The 18,839-nt window shown below is 41.9% G+C and overlaps 1 protein-coding gene across 1 annotated transcript in view; it reads left to right on the top strand.

Moving 5' to 3' along the window:
• The window catches only part of LOC109908361 (copine-8-like), a 163,733-nt gene extending 147,099 nt beyond the window's left edge, over positions 1-16,634 (top strand). The window contains exons 14-16 of the mRNA XM_031794749.1: positions 5,468-5,525; positions 8,717-8,790; positions 12,410-16,634. Of these exons, the coding sequence (XP_031650609.1) occupies positions 5,468-5,525; positions 8,717-8,790; positions 12,410-12,631 (354 nt within the window). The 3' untranslated portion in view covers positions 12,632-16,634. The remainder of the gene's footprint in view (positions 1-5,467; positions 5,526-8,716; positions 8,791-12,409) is intronic.
• The last annotated feature ends 2,205 nt before the right edge of the window (positions 16,635-18,839 follow it).

Raw genomic sequence — 18,839 nt, 5'->3', positions numbered from 1 at the left:
CAGACTGGAAAGTACTATTACAGCCGGGGACAGCTAGAGATCGACAGATTCCAAATTGCTGGGTTTGCAAGTATTTTTGCAGTCCAAAGATAGATAGTATTTAAACAGCTTGCAGAAGCAGGATCCCCTGGGTTAGAAGTAAAGTTACTAACAGTGTCGACTAAATAATGTACTTTTGGTGGTGATGGCAGTGGGGGCGCCGGGGGTGGTGGGGGTGGTTGTAGGGGTGGTGGTAGGGGTGGTGGGTCCGCCGGGGGTGGTGGGGGTGGTGGTAGGGGTGGTAGGGGTGGTGGTGGTGGTGGGGGTGGTGGTAGGGGTAGGGGTGGGGGTGGTGGTAGGGGTGGTGGTAGGGGTGGGTGGTAGGGGTGGTGAGGGTGGTGGTAGGGGTGGTGGGGGTTGTGGGGGTGGTGGTAGGGGTTGTGGTAGGGGTGGTGGTGGTAGGGGTGGTGGGGTTGGTGGTAGGGGTGGTGGGGGTGGTGGTGCTGGTAGTGATGGTGGAGGTGGTGCTGCTGGTAGTGATGGTGGGGGTGGTGGGGGTGGTTGGAGGGGGGGGTGATGGTTGGGTTGGGGTGGTGGGGGTGGGATGGTGTTTTGGAGGATAAGACATAGATTTATCCATTACGTTGACAATAGTGGAATGGAGACAGTTCAGATAAGCAGAGAGGAGTAAGAGGTGATACTATAATAGATTTACAGTGTACAGTACAGGGCATGTTAGATACAGTAATTGCTAAGAGTTCATCAGGTTCTGCTTCAAAAGCCCTGGTTCATTATTAGCTGGTTTCAAGCACCTGCTGTTAGATCACCAACATATCTCATATAGGCTACTGTTCCAGCAATCATGAATAAGATTGAATGGAAATGTCTATGAAGGTGGCAGAGATAAGTGTTTCTACCAGTTAATGTTTTGACCTACAGTACCAGTCAAACGTTTGGACACACCTACTCATTCAAGGGTTTTTCTTTATTTTTAAAACTATGAAATAATACATATGGAATCAAATTGTAACCAAAAAAGTGTTCAACAAAGTAGCCACCCTTTGCCTTCACCATGCTGGTGTCGTGTCTTTGGCATCATTAAACTGAAGATTAATCTTTATCAAATGACTCTCTGTAATTATTATTATGCGATTAAACTGATTAATCATGTAACTGTAATTAACTTGGAAGTCGGGGCACCAAGGAAAATATTCAGATTACAAAGTTATAATTTTCCTAATATAACTTTTCAGATATTTTCATGTCTGATCAATAGTCTTCTGATGAATGAATTCTTCTTTACCTCCAAACATCGTAAATTGTTGGTTATCTGCAGGAACCCCAGTCTTCACTATGAGTCATCCATACATCAATTGTCTAAAATAATTTATTTATTAACTAACTAAACAATCACAGAAGTGCACACACAAACAATTATAACAATTGAAATGCTAATCCTTTGCACATGAACGCTCACTCATTTGGGAACAATTGAAATCAATATATATATTTACGCTCAGTGTGTCGTCGGGGTCTCTGTTGAAAAGTTTGTTTCTGTTGGAGAGTGTCCGTCCTCTCTCTCTCTCTCTCTCTCTCTCTGTTGTGGTTAGAATGGATAGTTCAGAGTGACATTCATTCATGTCGTTATAGAATAGCTGTTTCGGCGGTTGTCGATCTTCGCGTTCAATGATACCATATTCCTAGCTGCATACTAGTAATTAATATCAAAGACTTGTTCTTATTCTGTCGGTATCGATAGTCTAAGAGTTTAACCACGTGGTATGGTTAAAAGATTCAGCCATCTACTCAAACCTTGGCCCTCTCGTTATCGAGGTAAGCTGGTCTGCAACCTTTGTCCTCTCGTAATTGAGAGCAACATGGTCTGGTGATAGAAAACCCAGGTGGGGTTTTATTCGGGACATAGAAAAAGGCTGTCTCATAATGCCAGGTCCTGTCTGTGCCCCTGGGGGCGTGCTAAGGACTTAGTGAAACTTTTTAGGGAATTGGAGTTTCTTTCATTAAACAGGCCAAAATCACATTACACAATTTCACAAACAGTATCATCCTCACTCATTCATCTTATACAACAATTAGACGTAAGCCTCATATCTGAGGATATTATATTAACAGCGTTATGGTAATGTCTCCCATGAGTTTCACAAAATTGTACCAAACGGACCAGTTCGTAGCTGGATTCTTCACCGATCTTTTTTACCTTCTCCAGAACAAACATTTTGTTCGGACCTCAAGTTCTGTGAGGTGGAAGAAATTCCTTTGTTTTCTTCTATGAAAACTCTACTCTCTCTCTATACTGTGGCCATGAGGAGATAATCTCCTCCAGGAATTTACGACCTCTCTCTGACCACAGCAGCCTGGGTGTAGGAGACAGGGAGAGGGGGATGGGGCTTTCTGTACCCAAAGAGGGCAACGTCATGACACTGGTTAAGTGTGCCTTGAATTCTAAATAAATCATAGACAGTGTCACCAGCAAAACACACATCCTCTTCCATGCTTCATGGTGGGAACTACACATGCGGAGATCATCCGTTCACCTACTCTGCATCTCACAAAGACACGGCAGTTGGAACCAAAAATCTCAAATTTGGACTCATCAGACCAAAGGACAGATTTCCACCGGTCTAATGTCCATTTCTTGTGTTTCTTATTATTATTGGTGTCCTTTAGTAGTGGTTTCTTTGCAGCAATTTGACCATGAAGGAGTGATTCACACAGTCTCCTCTAAACAGTTGATGTTGAGATCTGTCTGTTACTTGAACTCTGTGAAGCATTTATTTGGGTTGCAATCGGAGGTGCAGATAACTCTAATGAACTTATCCTCTGCAGCAGGGGTAACTCTGGGTCTTCCTTTCCTGTGGCGGTCCTCATGAGAGCCAGTTTCATCACAGCGCTTGACGGTTTTTGCAACTGACCTTCAAGAAACTTTCAAAGTTCTTTCAATTGTCCGCATTGACTGACCTTCATGTCTTAAAGTAATGATGGACTGTCATTTCTCTTTGCTTATTTGAGCTGTTCTTGCCATAATATGGACTTGGTCTTTTACTAAATAGGGCTATCTTCTGTATACCACCCCTACCTTGTCACAAGACAACTGATTGGCTCAAACGCATTAACTAGGCACACCTGTTAATTGAAATGCATTCCAGGCAGTGGTGATTGTAGCATGTAAATCTTGGTGGGGCAAACAAAAAAAGTGGGTTGCATGTCAGCAAAAGCCACTACACAACACAACAGTAAACAAGATATTAGTTGCACTCTAACGGTGACAAACGGTGCCCACAAACTGTACACATGGCTATCAGCAGAGCCTTGTCTGGCAGCGAAACAGTTCATCCAGCCTCATTTACTGCCTTTTGAAAAGACATGGTTGAGCGGACGACAAGCAGATAAGAGGCAATCCGTCATTTCGATTAAGACATTAATGAGCGAGCTAAGACTGACGCAGTCAATATAACTATAACTTTTGAAATGTACAGCGACAGAATTCATAACATGGGCCGTTCTTACAGTGTTCTCCCTGTACACCAAGTCAGAACCATAGGACAAATAAAGGGGGAATATAACCAGACATTGAACTCTCTTACAATATTCGATGATTACATTTCTCTTAAACAGGTTATAGGCTACATGTTACACATTGAGCGCGGCACAAATCATGCTTCATTGACAGCATGGCCAATGTTGAATTTTATAATTTTAAGAGACCCTTAAACCCAGACTAGGGTTTAAGACCACACAGCCACTCCACTGAATAGCAGGCTAGTGACTGCTTTCCAATGCTTGCAGTTAGCCACTGATTCCTTCCAAATCACTCATTGTTGAATTTACGATTTCCAACTTGTTGTGTAACGTTTATGTCCAATGGCCGATGAGCACCGATACATTTGATCTATAATTTGTCTTCATTATTTATCTTCATATGACAAGCATTAAAAAGGATTTGCCAGTAGATTGTCGACTTGGTTCATGATGATGACTGCTAGCTAGCTAGATAAGATTTTGAAAGTATGATGTTGACATGATCAGTCCAATCAAAGCGACTGTACATATAACGTGATTTGACGTCATTTTATCTGTGACCAACGACCTTGAGGCTTCATGGATGGGCACGTCTAATGTAACTCTGAAACACCTGCATTTCGGAGCTGCCTTACTCAAGAAAGCAAAAAAGAGACCATGTTTGTATGTGGCTTTATTAACTCAAATACTTCAAATATTTATTACATTGGTTGCAAACTGATATGTGACACGTATTAATGCCAAAATAACATGCAAACAGGCAAACCTGCCCCACGTGCCCTGAATGACAGGTCGCCACTGATTCCAGGTGACTACCTCATGAAGCTGGTTGAGAGAATGCCAAGAGTGTGCAAAGTTGTCATCAAGGCAAAGGGTGGCTACTTTGAAGAATCTCAAATATAAAATATATTTTGATTTGTTGAACCCTTTTTTGGTTACTACATGATTCCATATGTGTTATTCAGAGTTTTGATGTCTTCATTATTATTCTACAATGTAGAATATAGTAAAAATAAACAAAAACCCTGGAATGAGGAGGTGTGTTCAAACTTTTGACTGGTGCTGTATATGAAGTTAAATGTTATCCTCTTCTCTCTCCTTGTTCTGTGGAGATAAACATTGCATAGTGTAGAGAAGAATATAGACATTGTTTGTTGTGTAATGTGTTTATTATGTTGGCCTTATATATAACTAGCAGGGACTCAAAATTGTCACTTATGTTCAACAATATGTTCAACTCCTTTCCTTGTAAAATAAATTGAAGCTGCTATTTCCCGCGGCAATAACACATCCACAAATGTTTAAAAAATATATTATAATCCACATTGGTTTCAGAGACGCCTGCTGAATAATATAGACGAATCGTTCTGTTTGTGCAATCCTGATGTAATAGTGTATTTCCCTTGACTGTCCGACTGGAGCTGGGCTGTGTTCCATTGCGGCACAGGGTGACTACACAATGTCATGTGCTTGGAAAGAGAGACCGAACAGCAATCAGCAGAGAGGGAATTTGTCAGCAAATGTATTGTTTCGGTTATCTTGTCTTTTTCCAATGCACATTTATGTGTCTCTTGTCCAATGGTCTCCTTGTGTCTTGCTGCCCTTTGTGACTGGATTACCAGACTGCAGACTAGTGAATGATGAATCAGAACTGCTACCATGTCACTGAATAACCCCCAATGCATCATACACTGTTTGAGTAATGGTAAACTGCTTTGTTTAAGGATATCAGATTGGTTTGTGATGGATTTGAATATTTCATCAGTCCTCTTCAGAATATATATATATTTTTTGTAATCGATTGGTTTTTTTTTTGCTAAAGACATTGAACAAAGACAAACGTGTACATGTTTATGCCTAAAACTGTGTTCTCGTAAGAACTCAAAAAGCACCTTGTTGTCAGAATGTAGATAATATCGCATGGAATCTACTTGTTGTTTGTTCTCCGCAGGCTGCTAAGATTCCTATGTCTATAATCATTGTTGGAGTTGGACACGCTGAGTTCGATGGTGAGATTGACCTCATTCACACAAAATTATATTTTATAATACTGTCATGTTTTTATTGTTTTGTTTTTATTAGCATATAGTTCAATGTTTTCAGACGGGAAAATGCTTTTAAAAGATACCTTTATAAGCTGCTGGTTGGTTTGAAAATCTTATTTCACTATTGGGCTTAGATAAAGTTAAACATATTTTCACATAATGTCTTTAACTTAATCCTTGACCCATGATAAAGAAATAAATCATCATAAATTAGCATAACTAGTCAACAGAACACAAATAAGAAATTCCTCTGTCAAATATTCCCATGATGTTTGACCATTTATACGTTCCCAGTCCACAGGCATTGGGTTGAATGTACTGTAGATAATGCAATACAATTAATAAGGGCTGAGGTTATCAGGGACAGTTTCAATGTGAGGGATGTTAGCTAATTGGCAGTTTGGTGGAAGTCACTAGATAATAAGCAGGATGTCAACCTGCAGGGTTCTAAACCCAGTTCACAGCTGTTGCGTACAATTTGAATATTTGTAACACGGTCACAACTTTGATGCTCTTGAACTTGTTGTGTTGTGTGCTGTTACAGGGCCTGGCTGGTATTTCTTTCTGAATATGCTTCTTTAATATGATTAATTACAGTGCTGGGAATGTTCTCAATGTAAAAAGCAATTATTATCATTTATTTGAAGTCCATAATAGCCATGATGGGTTTTTGACTCCCACAATGCAATAGCAAGTTTAAATTGGTCTTAATAACCCACAATTACTCTGTTCATATTAGGACAGTCTCCAACTCCAGCTAACCGATCGCTGCAGCTGTACATAGTCCATCGCTAAATAGCCCACCCAATTTACCTACCTCACCCCCATACTGTTTATATTTATTTACTTTTCTGCTCTTTTGCACACCAGTATCTCTACCTGTACATGACCATTTGATCATTTATCACTCCAGTGTTAATCTGCCAAATTGTAATTATTCGCCTACCTCCTCATGCCTTTTGCACACAATGTATATAGACTCTTTTTTCTACAGTGTTATTGACTTGTTTATTGTTTACTCCAAGTGTAACTTTGTGTTGTTGTCTGTTCACACTGCTTTGCTTTATCTTGGCCAGGTCACAGTTGTAAATGAGAACTTGTTCTCAACTAGCCTACCTGGTTAAATAAAGGTGTTCTCAACTAGCCTACCTGGTTAAATAAAGGTGTTCTCAACTAGCCTACCTGGTTAAATAAAGGTGTTCTCAACTAGCCTACCTGGTTAAATAAAGGTGTTCTCAACTAGCCTACCTGGTTAAATAAAGGTGTTCTCAACTAGCCTACCTGGTTAAATAAAGGTGTTCTCAACTAGCCTACCTGGTTAAATAAAGGTGTTCTCAACTAGCCTACCTGGTTAAATAAAGGTGTTCTCAACTAGCCTACCTGGTTAAATAAAGGTGTTCTCAACTAGCCTAACTGGTTAAATAAAGGTGTTCTCAACTAGCCTACCTGGTTAAATAAAGGTGTTCTCAACTAGCCTACCTGGTTAAATAAAGGTGTTCTCAACTAGCCTACCTGGTTAAATAAAGGTGTTCTCAACTAGCCTACCTGGTTAAATAAAGGTGTTCTCAACTAGCCTACCTGGTTAAATAAAGGTGAAATAAAATAATAAATAAATAAAAACTACAAGTCCGAGTGACACGGAGACCCACTCCTGAGGCTATCCTAATATGGACACCATACATTATGATGTTTAGTAACTCCTAATAAACACTGATTCTACAAAACATTAAGAACACCTTCCTAATATTGAGTTACACCCCCTTTTGCCCTCAGAACAGCCTCAATTGTTCGGGGCATGAACTCTACAAGGTGTCGAAAGCGTTCCACAGGGATGCTGGCCCATGTTGACTCCAATGCTTCCCACAGTTGTGTCAAGTTGGCTAGATGTCCTTTGGGTGGTGGACCATTCTTGATATACACAGGTAACTGTTGAGAGTGAAAAACCCAGCAGCATTGCAGCTCTTGACACAAACCGGTGCCTCTGGCACCTACTACCATACCCCGTTTAAAGGCACTTAAATATTTTGTCTTGCCTATTCATCCTCTGAATGGTACACATACACAATCCATGTCTCAATTGTATCAAGGCTTAAAAATTATTATTTAACCGGTCTCCTCCCCTTAATCTACACTGATTGAAGTGGATTTAACAAGTGACATCAACAAGGGGTCATAGCGTTCACCTGGATTCTATGTCATGGAAAGAGAAGGTGTTCCTAATGTTTTGTACACTCAGTGTAGACAATGCAGAGCATGTTATAAAGCCATCATAATGAGTCAAGTTAGACAGGCAGTAGAGGTTGAAACTGGTCTAATATAAAGCCATCATAATGAGTCAAGTTAGACAGGCAGTAGAGGTTTAAACTGGTCTAATATAAAGCCAGGTTTAAACTGGTGTTATAAGCCACTATGAAGGGTAGTGACTCACCCAGACACTAGAGGTTTAAACTGGTGTTATAAGTCACTATGCAGGGTAGTGACTCACCCAGACACTAGAGGTTTAAACTGGTGTTATAAGACACTATGAAGGGTAGTGACTCACCCATACACTAGAGGTTTAAACTGGTGTTATAAGACACCATGAAGGGTAGTGACTCACCCAGACACTAGAGGTTTAAACTGGTGTTATAAGACACTATGAAGGGTAGTGACTCACCCAGACACTAGAGGTTTAAACTGGTGTTATAAGACACCATGAAGGGTAGTGACTCACCCAGACACTAGAGGTTTAAACTGGTGTTATAAGACACTATGAAGGGTAGTGACTCACCCAGACACTAGAGGTTTAAACTGGTGTTATAAGCCACTATGAAGGGTAGTGACTCACCCAGACACTAGAGGTTTAAACTGGTGTTATAAGACACTATGAAGGGTGGTGACTCACTCAGACACTAGAGGTTTAAACTGGTGTTATAAGACACTATGAAGGGTAGTGACACACCCAGACACTAGAGGTTTAAACTGATGTTATAAGACACTATGAAGGGTAGTGACTCACCCAGACACTAGAGGTTTAAACTGGTGTTATAAGACACTATGAAGGGTGGTGACTCACCCAGACACTAGAGGTTTAAACTGGTGTTATAAGACACTATGAAGGGTAGTGACTCACCCAGACACTAGAGGTCTAAACAGGTCTCTTCTCTTTCCGGTAGCCATGGTGGAGTTGGACGGTGATGACATCAGAATCTCCTCGCGAGGGAAGCTAGCAGAAAGAGACATTGTACAGGTAGATTTAACTTCATATTCTAACCCTGTCGAGAGACATTGTATAGGTAATTCACTTCCTATTCTAACCCTGTAGAGAGACATTTTTCAGGTAGATTTAACTTCCTTTTCTAATCTTGTAGAGAGACATTGTATAGGTGATTCATTTCCTATTCTGACCCTGTAGAGAGACATTGTATAGGTGATTCACTTCCTATTCTAACCCTGTAGAGAGACATTTTTCAGGTAGATTTAACTTCCTTTTCTAACCTTGTAGAGAGACATTGTATAGGTGATTCACTTCCTATTCTGACCCTGTAGAGAGACATTGTATAGGTAATTCACTTCCTATTCTGACCCTGTAGAGAGACATTGTATAGGTAATTCACTTCCTATTCTGACCCTGTAGAGAGACATTTTTCAGGTAGATTTAACTTCCTTTTCTAATCTTGTAGAGAGACATTGTATAGGTGATTCACTTCCTATTCTAACCCTGTAGAGAGACATTTTTCAGGTAGATTTAACTTCCTTTTCTAACCTTGTAGAGAGACATTGTATAGGTAATTCACGTCCTATTCTAACCCTGTAGAGAGACATTTTTCAGGTAGATTTAACTTCCTATTCTGACCCTGTAGAGAGACATTTTTCAGGTAGATTTAACTTCCTTTTCTAACCTTGTAGAGAGACATTGTATAGGTGATTCACTTCCTATTCTGACCCTGTAGAGAGACATTGTATAGGTGATTCACTTCCTATTCTAACCCTGTAGAGAGACATTTTTCAGGTAGATTTAACTTCCTATTCTGACCCTGTAGAGAGACATTTTTCAGGTAGATTTAACTTCCTTTTCTAATCTTGTAGAGAGACATTGTATAGGTAAACAGTGTTTACTCTCTTTGCTGATTGTCAGAGGGGAAGAGCAGAGTTTCCTTTTGTGAAAGCCACACTCCCCCAACCCAGCAATCTGCTATCTTACAAGAAAATCAATCATGAGTGAAAAAAGAAACAAAAATATTGCATTTCTGAATTGAAATATCAATAACATTCTGATGTGAAGCATATTGGTACCATTTGTGATGTTCCATTTGGAGACAGGTCCCAGAACTATAGAAAACCCTTGTGCAGGAGTTTGGACTAGTTGTATTACTGCCGACGGCAGGCCACACATACCCACTGGCAATTGGGTTACGAATCCTGCCTCGGTCCCTACTCTCTGTGTCCCTATATATCTGTCTCTCTCTCTACCTTCCACCTGTCACTTCTAATGACCCCTACTCTCTGTCTCCCTCTATATCTGTCTCTCTCTCTACCTTCTAATGACCCCTACTCTCTGCCGCCCTCTATATCTGTCTCTCTCTCTACCTTCTAATGACCCCTACTCTCTGTGTCTCTCTATATCTGTCTCTCTCTCTACCTTCCACCTGTCACTTCTAATGACCCCTACTCTCTGTCTCCCTCTATATCTGTCTCTCTCTCTACCTTCTAATGACCCCTACTCTCTGTCTCCCTCTATGTCTGTCTCTCTCTCTACCTTCCACCTGTCACTTCTAATGACCCCTACTCTCTGTCTCCCTCTATATCTGTCTCTCTCTCTACCTTCTAATGACCCCTACTCTCTGTCTCCCTCTATATCTGTCTCTCTCTACCTTCCACCTGTCACTTCTAATGACCCATACTCTCTGTCTCTCTCTATATATGTCTCTCTCTCTACCTTCTAATGACCCCTACTCTCTGTCTCCCTCTATATCTGTCTCTCTCTCTACCTTCCACCTGTCACTTCTAATGACCCCTACTCTCTGTCTCTCTCTACCTTCTAATGACCCCTACTCCCTCTATATCTGTCTCTCTCTCTACCTTCTAATGACCCCTACTCTCTGTCTCCTTCTATATCTGTCTCTCTCTCTACCTTCTAATGACTCTACTCTCTGTGTCCCTCTATATCTGTCTCTCTCTCTACCTTCTAATGACCCCTACTCTCTGTCTCCCTCTATATCTGTCTCTCTCTCTACCTTCCACCTGTCACTTCTAATGACCCCTACTCTCTGTCTCTCTCTCTATATCTGTCTCTCTCTACCTTCTAATGACCCCTACTCTCTGTGTCCCTCTATATCTGTCTCTCTCTCTACCTTCTAATGACCCCTACTCTCTGTCTCCCTCTATATCTGTCTCTCTCTCTACCTTCCACCTGTCACTTCTAATGACCCCTACTCTCTCTATATCTGTCTCTCTCTCTACCTTCCACCTGTCACTTCTAATGACCCCTACTCTCTATGTCCCTATATATCTGTCTCTCTCTCTACCTTCTAATGACCCCTACTCTCTGGCTCCCTCTATATCTGTCTCTCTCTACCTTCTAATGACCCCTACTCTCTGTCTCACTCTAATTCTGTCTCTCTCTCTACCTTCTAATGACCCCTACTCTCTCTCACTCTATATCTGTCTCTCTCTCTACCTTCTAATGACCCCTACTCTCTGTCTCCCTCTATATCTGTCTCTCTCTCTACCTTCTAATGACCCCTACTCTCTGTCTCCCTCTATATCTGTCTCTCTCTACCTTCTAATGACCCCTACTCTCTCTCTATATATATCTGTCTCTCTCTCTCTACCTTCTAATGACCCCTACTCTCTGTCTCTCTCTATATCTGTCTCTCTCTCTACCTTCTAATGACCCCTACTCTCTCTCTATATCTGTCTCTCTCTACCTTCTAATGACCCCTACTCTCTGTCTCCCTCTATATCTCTCTCTCTCTCTCTCTACCTTCTAATGACCCCTACTCTCTGTCTCTCTATATATCTGTCTCTCTCTCTACCTTCTAATGACCCCTACTCTCTCTCTATATCTGTCTCTCTCTACCTTCTAATGTCCCCTACTCTCTGTCTCCCTCTATATCTGTCTCTCTCTCTACCTTCTAATGACCCCTACTCTCTGTCTCCCTCTATATCTGTCTCTCTCTCCACCTTCTAATGACCCCTACTCTCTGTCTCCCTCTATATCTGTCTCTCTCTCTACCTTCTAATGACCCCTACTCTCTGTCTCCCTCTATATCTGTCTCTCTCTCTACCTTCTAATGACCCCTACTCTCTCTGTATCTGTCTCTCTCTACCTTCTAATGACCCCTACTCTCTGTCTCTCTCTCTACCTTCTAATGACCCCTACTCTCTCTGTATCTGTCTCTCTATACCTTCTAATGACCCCTACTCTCTGTCTCTCTCTATATCTGTCTCTCTCTCTCTACCTTCTAATGACCCCTACTCTCTCTGTATCTGTCTCTCTCTACCTTCTAATGACCCCTACTCTCTCTGTATCTGTCTCTCTATACCTTCTAATGACCCCTACTCTCTGTCTCTCTCTATATCTGTCTCTCTCTCTCTACCTTCTAATGACCCCTACTCTCTCTGTATCTGTCTCTCTCTACCTTCTAATGACCCCTACTCTCTCTGTATCTGTCTCTCTCTATCTTCTAATGACCCCTACTCTCTCTGTATCTGTCTCTCTCTACCTTCTAATGACCCCTACTCTCTCTGTATCTGTCTCTCTCTCTACCTTCTAATGACCCCTACTCTCTCTATATCTGTCTCTCTCTGTATCGGTCTCTCTCTCTACTTTCTACCTGACCCCTACTATCTCCGTCCCCGTGCAGTTTGTCCCGTTCAGAGACTACATGGACCGGACAGGAAACCACGTGTTGAGTATGGCCCGGCTAGCCAAAGACGTCCTGGCTGAGATCCCTGAACAGCTCATCCTCTACATGAAGAATAGAGGTATCAAACCCTGTCCCTTGCCTCCACCCAATGAGGAACCAGGCCCTGAGGACCAGGACCACACCCACCCCTATCTGAGCCCCACCCCCACTCCCATCTGAGGCTCCAACCCTGGGGAAGTAGTTTCAGGGTAGGGTGGGTGGTAGCCTGGATGGTGCACCCCCTCATGGAGAAACGAAATGTGGAAATGCTTCAAGGCACATTTTTCTCCTTCTTTACATATTCGTCTGGTTGTCGTGCTGAACAAATAACACTCTATTTTCATTGGAACGAGACTTCAGAAAGACTGCTTTGAGCAACAAAAAAAGCTGAAGATCGGGGAGTTTTACTTTTGAGTTTCAACGCCTGATTGGGAGGGTGGAAAGGGGGATAAGGAAGAGAGGAGGAGAAGAAGAGAAGAGAAATGTAAAGGAAAGTTAAGGCGTTAGATGTCAAAGTGGTGACGTAATGGGTAGTATACCCTGAGGTACAGAGGGAGGTTTTTTGAGGTCATTATTTATTAGAACGTGCCAGTCATGTTTGTGCATATGATACCTTTTAGAGTGGTTGTGTATGTGGGACTAAGAAATCCTCTGTATAATGATTTATTTATTATAAAAACTACAGTATTTATTCATGGGGGATGGGGATCCTCATATTTTCCCATTCCAATTGTTGGGGTGATCAATGCTATAAATAATTGTTTATTTCTACTTCAATTAGTACTGTAATATAAAGCATGTTTATAATTAGATAATGTCCAGCTGTTTAGGAATAGTTAGGAATGATGAAGATGAGTTATTTGACATGTTTGACTGTAACAGTTATTCAGAGGACCAGCTGTTTGTGTGACAGTTTACCTTCATGCATCATATACAAAACTTACTCACCCTACACATATTCAATGTGTATCAATAAAATGCACTATAAAGGCCAAATTAAAAGCACAAATATCATATACAATGCATTGATACTGAAGTATATATCACAATTATATACAAGCTAACCAACAGCTACCACAACAAGATACAATGGAAAGGACTGTTATAATTCATTTCTTCCAGTTCTAGAATATCATTGTTGATGATAATCTATTTACTTGACATTCTACATTCTTTAATATTATAATTCATCTAGTTATGCATGAGCGTAGCCACATCTTCAAAGGCCTGGAAATTACATGTCATTTGCATAGTATTTACATAGCATTTACATAGTCGTAGTATGTGGAGGGAATGCCATGTCGTTTATAAGATCCTTCTCATTATATTTGCTGTGGTCGATGTTGTCGTTTCTGTTTTGATTGTTCTTCATCCCTTGCGCACACCGGGCCATGGATATTAGGGCAGCGGGTGTATAACAGTGAGAATGTACTAAAAAGTTGGTATAATGTTAGTTTGGTTTCTTCAGTTCGATGTCAAGTCAAACGCAATCCTTTTTTTTGTTGGACTAGATTGTTTGTTTTTGAATCGTATGGAAAATACTTTGAGAACGGCATAATAGAACAATTGGAAGTATTGTAGTATACTGTATATTAATTGTGTTTATAACAAGTCATTAAAAGGGAGTCGATATATAAAAAGCAACTGCACAAAGAGCAGTTGATACCATGAACAATCTGTTTTCCTCACTTCAACTGGAATACTGATAGATTTCCAACTCGCTGCCAGGGATGTATTGACGTCTTTAATTGAAGTTATTGATGTATAATGTGACCGACTGGGGTTCGAACCCGGGTTTGCTAAGAACCACAAGACTGTATTAGCCCGCTAAGTTAAACCCTAGCCATTAGCTGAAGGGGCCAACACAAGTCTTCTCGTTTCAGACAAGGTTACTCATAACACGAGCCTGGTTCTGAACTGCCTCTGTTACACTGTGTGTATCAAGACAACTTTCAATTGTTGGTATAATGCCATCTATGACTTGTTGTTATATTGCCAAATTGAAGTTATTAAAGTAGTAGTTTCCTGAGCGAACAGCAGAGCAGCATAACCACACAGCAGAGCAGCGTAACCACACAGCAGAGCACTATCACCACACAGCAGAGCAGCATAACCACACAGCAGAGCAGCATAACCACACAGCAGAGCAGCATAAACACACAGCAGAGCAGCGTAACCACACAGCAGAGCACTATCACCACACAGCAGAGCAGCATAACCACACAGCAGAGCAGCATAAACACACAGCAGAGCAGCGTAACCACACAGCAGAACAGCAGAACCACACAGCAGAGCAGCGTAACCACACAGCAGAGCAGCATAACCACACAGCAGAGCAGCATAACCACACAGCAGAGCAGCGTAACCACACAGCAGAGCACTATCACCACACAGCAGAGCAGCGTAACCACACAGCAGAGCAGCATAACCACACAGCAGAGCAGCGTAACCACACAGCAGAACAGCAGAACCACACAGCAGAGCAGCATAACCACACAGCAGAGCAGCATAACCACACAGCAGAGCAGCGTAACCACACAGCAGAACAGCGTAACCACACAGCAGAGCAGCATAACCACACAGCACAGCAGCATAACCACACAGCACAGCAGCATAACCACACAGCAGAGCAGCATAATCACACAGCAGAGCAGCGTAAACACAGCAGAGCAGCATAATCACACAGCAGAGCAGCTTAACCACACAGCAGAGCAGCATAACCACACAGCAGAGCAGAGTAACCACACAGGAGCGTCATTGGCTCTGTCTCTTCAGTCCGACCGGGTTAACCTCCCATAGAGGGGACACAGCAGATGGATAGCATCTGTCTGCACTAGTGATTGCCAAGTCTTTTTCTACAGTGGAAGGAAGTGTGCATAATGATGTCTTCTTCTCTCTGTTTAAAACACATGAAATTGCCTTCATGCCAATGCAGTCCTATACAATATAGACTACAGTCACAAAACCCAATATTTTCTCACAGATAGGTCTGTGCAACAATGCAGCATCTCAAAACAAATGTGTCTACCGACAGTATGGAAACGGACTTTTGCATATCCAGATTCGATTCTCCTTTTTTCCATTTTTGTGAGCAACCGTTCCCTTCCTTATATTATATTATTGAACATATGATTCCTAATGTCTAGAATGGTAACCATTTCATATGTACAGTAAAGTCAACCGAACAAAAAATATATACTATTATTTACTATTATTATTATTGCATCTTAAACAACAGATATGCTGTATGTTCCTACATGAGTGCTATTGTGCTTTTGTATTAATCGAGAACGACGCCACGGATCTATTGGAGTGATGTTGTGGCAGTATAATGTTCGTATGACAGGGTTTTGCTATACATTTTCAAAGTTAGCATTTGTTTACAATTTAGATAGACTTGATTGAAGCTATATTTACATCGCCTCAAGGCTATGAGCTAATAGTTATGAAAAAGTGTTTGTTGATCGGTCTCTATTTCGTGTGCTGGGCGATAATGGACGCGGTTTGAGCGTAGAGCAAATGATTCTGAAGAGATAGGTAATTGTAGTTAAAGATTTTTATTGTTATTTTGTCAACTTCTGTTAAGATATTTTGTGTTGAGTTATAACAAAGCAATCGTGTAAGAGTATGTTGTTCAAAACCACTTTGAATCCTAACTGTGTACACAAACCCCGTAAAACGACTGGACTTGATATCCAAAAAGATTTCAAAAGATGTTCTGTTGAAATTAGCCTCTTTAAGGAAATGTGCATGTTTGTGATCCCTCCTCGTTCCTCTCACCTTACCGATGGCCTGTAATAGACAGGCACTTCCTGAGTGAGCCATTTGTATTGTAAGATGATGATGATGATTATATCTAGGGTAGACTGCAGTCATCTAGCATGTTGCATCCCTGCTTTTCCCTTTTGGTTTGTTCCTAGATGGGTACTGCGTTTGGTTATCCTTATTTATTCTCTGCCCTTCCGGGGGTGTTTACAGCATACTGTAGACATAGAATGGCATGTCATTCTATGCCATTGTATATCTATGCTTTACAGTGTGTACCTCCCTCTTGGTCTCTGGTTTGCATGCTGATAATGAAGAATACTTTTCCAAACCAGACATTGGACATAATTGTTGTCATTCTGTGGTTTGTGTAAAATGCATTGTAATGGATTGCCTTAATAAAGTGATTGAAGAGTAATGAAATCATGACAACTTTTACAGAATGTAAGAGAGAGAGGGGGGGGGGGGGGGTTATCTGATAGAGTTGATCTCAGTGAGTGTAGCCTCAGACAGAGCCAGTCGACTTGTGACATTCTGACAACTTCTTGTCACTCATTGTCATATCATGTTTGGCTTGAAAATTACAGTAAACAGATCTGAGAGCAGGTTAAAGTGAATGATTATCTTGAGAGGAGATGCTGGGGTTCCTCTTGCCCAAAAAATTAAACCAGTAGCTACCAGTGTTAAAACAAACAAACCTAGATATCCCAGGCATTTTCATTCAATCTTTAGACTTCTATTTCAGGATTTTTCCGATGAATATATCCCCTGGGAATGATCTTACTTGTCCAATCACAACACTTTTTTCTGTGTCCCCTCGGCCCTCACAGCGTGCGTTCCCCTCGGCCCTTACAGCGTGCGTTCCCCTCGGCCCTTACAGCGTGCGTTCCCCTCGGCCCTTACAGCGTGCGTTCCCCTCGGCCCTTACAGCGTGCGTTCCCCTCGGCCCTTACAGCGTGCGTTCCCCTCGACCCTCACAGCGTGCGTTCCCCTCGGCCCTCACAGCGTGCGTTCCCCTCGGCCCTCACAGCGTGCGTTCCCCTCGGCCCTCACAGCGTGCGTTCCCCTCGGCCCTCACAGCGTGCGTTCCCCTCGGCCCTCACAGCGTGCGTTCCCCTCGGCCCTCACAGCGTGCGTTCCCCTCGGCCCTTACAGCGTGCGTTCCCCTTTCAAATGTGTTTTCTCACAGCAGCTTTAATGAGATGCATTGCTGACAAACCAAGCTGGCCACCTCGGGGGGGGGGGGGGGGGGTGAAGACAGCAGCTGGAACAAGAACAGACTAGAGAAAGTAGCCATGACTCTTCTCTGCTGTTTTAACAGTTAAACAAAGAGACAAAGAGCTACTAATGACATTTAACTGTCATGGGTTGATAAAGCATCTCGGGAACCATTTCGCTGATGATTCTTTGAATTTTACCTTTACCACCGGGGGGGGGGGATAAGAGATAGATGGAACTGTAGTATACCATACACTACTGTCCTCTACAGTCAGAACAGACAGCTGTACACACTGAACCAAAATATAAACGCAACATGTCTTTGGGTTTATATTTCTCTCAAATTTTTGTGCACAAAAAAAACATTTGCATCTCTGTTAGTGACTATTTCTCCTTTGCCGATATAATCCATCCACCTGACAGGTGTGGCCTATTAAGAAGCTGATTAAACAGCATGATCATTACTCAGGTGCACCTTGTGCTGGGGGACAATAATAGGCCACTCAAAAATGTGCACTTTGGGGCCTCCTGGGTGGCGCAGTGGCCTAGGGCTAGCTGTGCCACCAGAGACCCTGGGTTCACGCCCAGGCTCTGTCGCAGCTGTATGTGTAGACGGCTTGACAGAAATGGTAGCAGAAGGTGAATGTTGAACTTTTTTTTTTACACATATCCAGATGATGCTGCGGACTATTTTGCGCAACGACGCTGTTGGTGTGTTCAACATTCACCTTCTGCTACCATTTCTGTCAAGTTGGCTACGAGGACAGTTTGACGCACACTGAACGCTCTGCAAAGCAATGCTGCAAGGCATACGCAGCGTTTCATTGGAAATGAATGTAATTCTGATGTACCAAAATGCAAAAACACTGTCTGTGTGATCGAAGCATTAGGAGTCGAGCAGCGGTAACGTAGCTAACTAGCGAACCACATTTGTTTATTTACACCAAAATCTAGCTCAAGTTAGCATTCATAATACGCTGGCTAGACATTCCCAACGCAAATCAATGTAATTAACCAGCTGCTTTGTAACTTAGCAAGCTAATGTTAGCTACGTTAGGTTACGTTAGCTAGCTGACGTACTATACTAAATCAGAGGCTAACATGACTGGTGTTCTATTTACAGATTCCGATCCCATCAACATCTGCAGCGGCATCGACGTCAAGCTCAGCACCAATAACTAGTCACCTTTCCTAAATCTTTCCATGTCTCCATGATGAGTAAATAAATATACTGCAACTTCGGTATAAACATGGTGTGTGTCTTGTTGTCATAGTTTGTGTGTTTATAAGTAGGCTTACAACTTCTACTGTAGTTTTCTGTGTATTATGCAGTGGTGTGTAAAGTACTAAAGTAAAAAATACTTTAAAGTACTACTTGTAGTTTTTGGGGGAAATCTGAACTTTA

This window comes from Oncorhynchus kisutch, linkage group LG17, assembly GCF_002021735.2.
Source record: "Oncorhynchus kisutch isolate 150728-3 linkage group LG17, Okis_V2, whole genome shotgun sequence".
Classification (NCBI taxonomy): Eukaryota; Metazoa; Chordata; class Actinopteri; order Salmoniformes; family Salmonidae; genus Oncorhynchus; species Oncorhynchus kisutch.
The sequence above is the reverse complement of the archived record's forward strand: the minus strand, read 5'-3'. Positions and strand labels throughout refer to the sequence as shown.